This window comes from Octopus bimaculoides, chromosome 9 (genome assembly GCF_001194135.2).
Source record: "Octopus bimaculoides isolate UCB-OBI-ISO-001 chromosome 9, ASM119413v2, whole genome shotgun sequence".
In the NCBI taxonomy this organism is placed as follows: Eukaryota; Metazoa; Mollusca; class Cephalopoda; order Octopoda; family Octopodidae; genus Octopus; species Octopus bimaculoides.
Genome location: NC_068989.1, coordinates 64,720,532 through 64,723,082, shown reverse-complemented (window position 1 = coordinate 64,723,082; position 2,551 = coordinate 64,720,532). Strand labels below are relative to the sequence as shown.

The 2,551-nt window shown below is 34.5% G+C and overlaps 1 protein-coding gene across 9 annotated transcripts in view; it reads left to right on the top strand.

The window, feature by feature from the left end:
• Positions 1–2,551, top strand: part of LOC106879147 (potassium voltage-gated channel subfamily H member 7) — a 703,964-nt gene that overhangs the window by 623,937 nt on the left and 77,476 nt on the right. For all 9 annotated transcript variants that reach the window (XM_052970717.1, XM_052970723.1, XM_052970716.1 and 6 more), the window contains one exon: positions 1,264–1,416. In XM_052970717.1, the coding sequence (XP_052826677.1) occupies positions 1,264–1,416 (153 nt within the window). The remainder of the gene's footprint in view (positions 1–1,263; positions 1,417–2,551) is intronic.

Below are 2,551 nucleotides of genomic sequence, written 5' to 3'. Positions count from 1 at the left end.
TATATATATATATATATATATATATATATATGTATGTATGTATATATATGCATATACATGCATATCGAAGATGACATTCTACCCTGAGTTTCGCTTAAGCGAGGCTGTTCACTTGAGATATTAAATAATGGTTGCTCTATGCAAATCATATTTTGATATATTTTACGGCTCTCATATAATACTACACACACATACATACACACAAACATACGCGCACACACACACCTACTCATACATATATTTATTATATGTGTGTGTCAAAATATCCGTTTTTTCTGACAGCTTGTTCCAATAACTGCTACGTAATATATCAGCAACAAATGCAATTAGGCAATTATAATTATACATAATTTTAATTATCGTCCACGTAAGAAACACCTTATCAATGGTATTGTGAATTTGAATACATTCACATTCATGGCATCCCTTTCCATATCATTCAAATTTATTGTAGTATCGCTGTGAGTCATGCATGCTTTATAAATAAAATTACAAATAATTATAATTCCTTAATTGTATTTGTTCCTACGCAAGAATAATTAACATTGGAACAACTGTAGAAGAAATGAGTATTTGAAATATTACTGATGTGTTGTTTTTTTTTCGTTCTCTTCATCCGATATAGCCTATCCCACAAGTTACGCAATATTGTACGTGGGTGTGCATTTTGCATGTGAATTTTTGCAAGTGAATGAGATGCATTATATTTAACTTTAATATCTGCGTATTTCGAATTGCTTAAGCACTACATCATACAGTTATGTTTGTGCGTGTTCGTGAGAATGTGTTTGTGCTTGTGTTTGTATGAGTTTCATTAGATATTCTATATTGTAATAAATGATATATTAAATGCTATTTAAGCTTAATATTTTCTGTGAATTCTACATCATCATCATTATCATTATTAGTATTGTTGTTGCTGTTCTTGTTACCGTTGCTAATATTACTGAAGGTGGCGCCTGACAGAATCGTTAGCAGGCCGGGCGGAACGCTTAACGGCATTTCATAAGTCTTAAATTTCTGAGTTCAAATTCCTCCGTGGTCGACTTCGCCTTTTATCCTTTCGGGGTCGACAGAATAAGTACCAAATGAACACTGGTGTCGATGTAATCGACATACTCTTCTCCCGAAATTGCTGGCCTTGTACCAAAATTTGAAATCATTATTATCTTCATCATCATCACTATTATCATTATAATATCATTATTATTATTATTATTATTATTATTATTATTATTATTATTATTATTGTTATTATTCCAGGTTGCCTACGTGTTTTATCTATGAAATTCAGGTCGACGCATGCCCCTCCGGGGGACACATTAATACACCCAGGTGATATACTACACTCCATATATTTTATTGCGTCGGGATCTATAGAAATATCTAAAGATGATATAGTCATGGCAATTTTAGGTACGTATGAATTTCCTTCGGTAAATATACAATGATTTTTACGTTGTGTATCTTTCGCAAAGTTAATCGTTTGATACTATAGATGCCCTGTTATATTATAATACAGATAAAACGGTCAAAGTATGTATGATAGTAAGTTAGGCAGCTGCAGCTATGTTTGGTAGTTCAAATGTCAATGTGGAAGTTTCATTTGATTTTACATAAACTCAGGCTGCGAGGTAAGAAACTTGCTTCCAACCACATGGTTCCGGATTCAGTCCCACTGCGTGGCAACTAGGTCTTCTTCTGCTATACCCTCAGGATGACCACAGGCTTGTGAGTTTGTTTGGTAGACAGAAACAAAAAGAAGCTTGTCGTATTTATGTGTGTGTGTGTGTGTGCGTGCGTGCGTGTGTGCGTGATTGCGTGTGTGTGTATGCGTGCGTGCATGTGTGCGTTCGTGTGTCTGATTATGTGTTTGCCCACCACCAACGCTTGACAACCGGTTTTAGTGAGTTTATATCCCCGTAACTTAGCAGCTCGGCAAAAGACTGATAGAACAGGTACCAAGCTTCACAAAAAAAAATAAGCACTTGGGTTGATTCGTTCGACTAAAATTCTTTAAAGCGGTGTTGAATGACTGAAACAAGCAGAGAAAAAAAATGTAGGAAAAGTGGGAAAATAAAAATATGTTCAGATAGTTACCCAGCATCGAACATCATTTATAAGCAGTGTGGTTGTCATTATGACGCAATTAGTGAATATCTGGTGTTAAAAACCTGCAGGGTCTATGAATATCCCGTAGTCGTTCAGCTGCATCCTTTCGTAACAAAGTCCTACTGGTACGACATGTGGCTACAAAACAACGACACCATTTATTAATTCTTACCTCCTACATATATATTTTTAACACCAAATTATAAAATGTCATATCAACTACATAACTCTTATGAGGTGTTTCGTCATACGTTTACGTTGAGTTCTTCGTTTTCAAAAACGCACAACTCTAAACGAAATTTACATAAATGAATGCTAAAGGATAAAATAAAAAGATTTTGTGGCAGTGATTGATAGAGCTATTGATCAGCCAAGATATCCGAACATAATATTGCTAATTGTACACACACACACATACATGTAAATACATATATATATA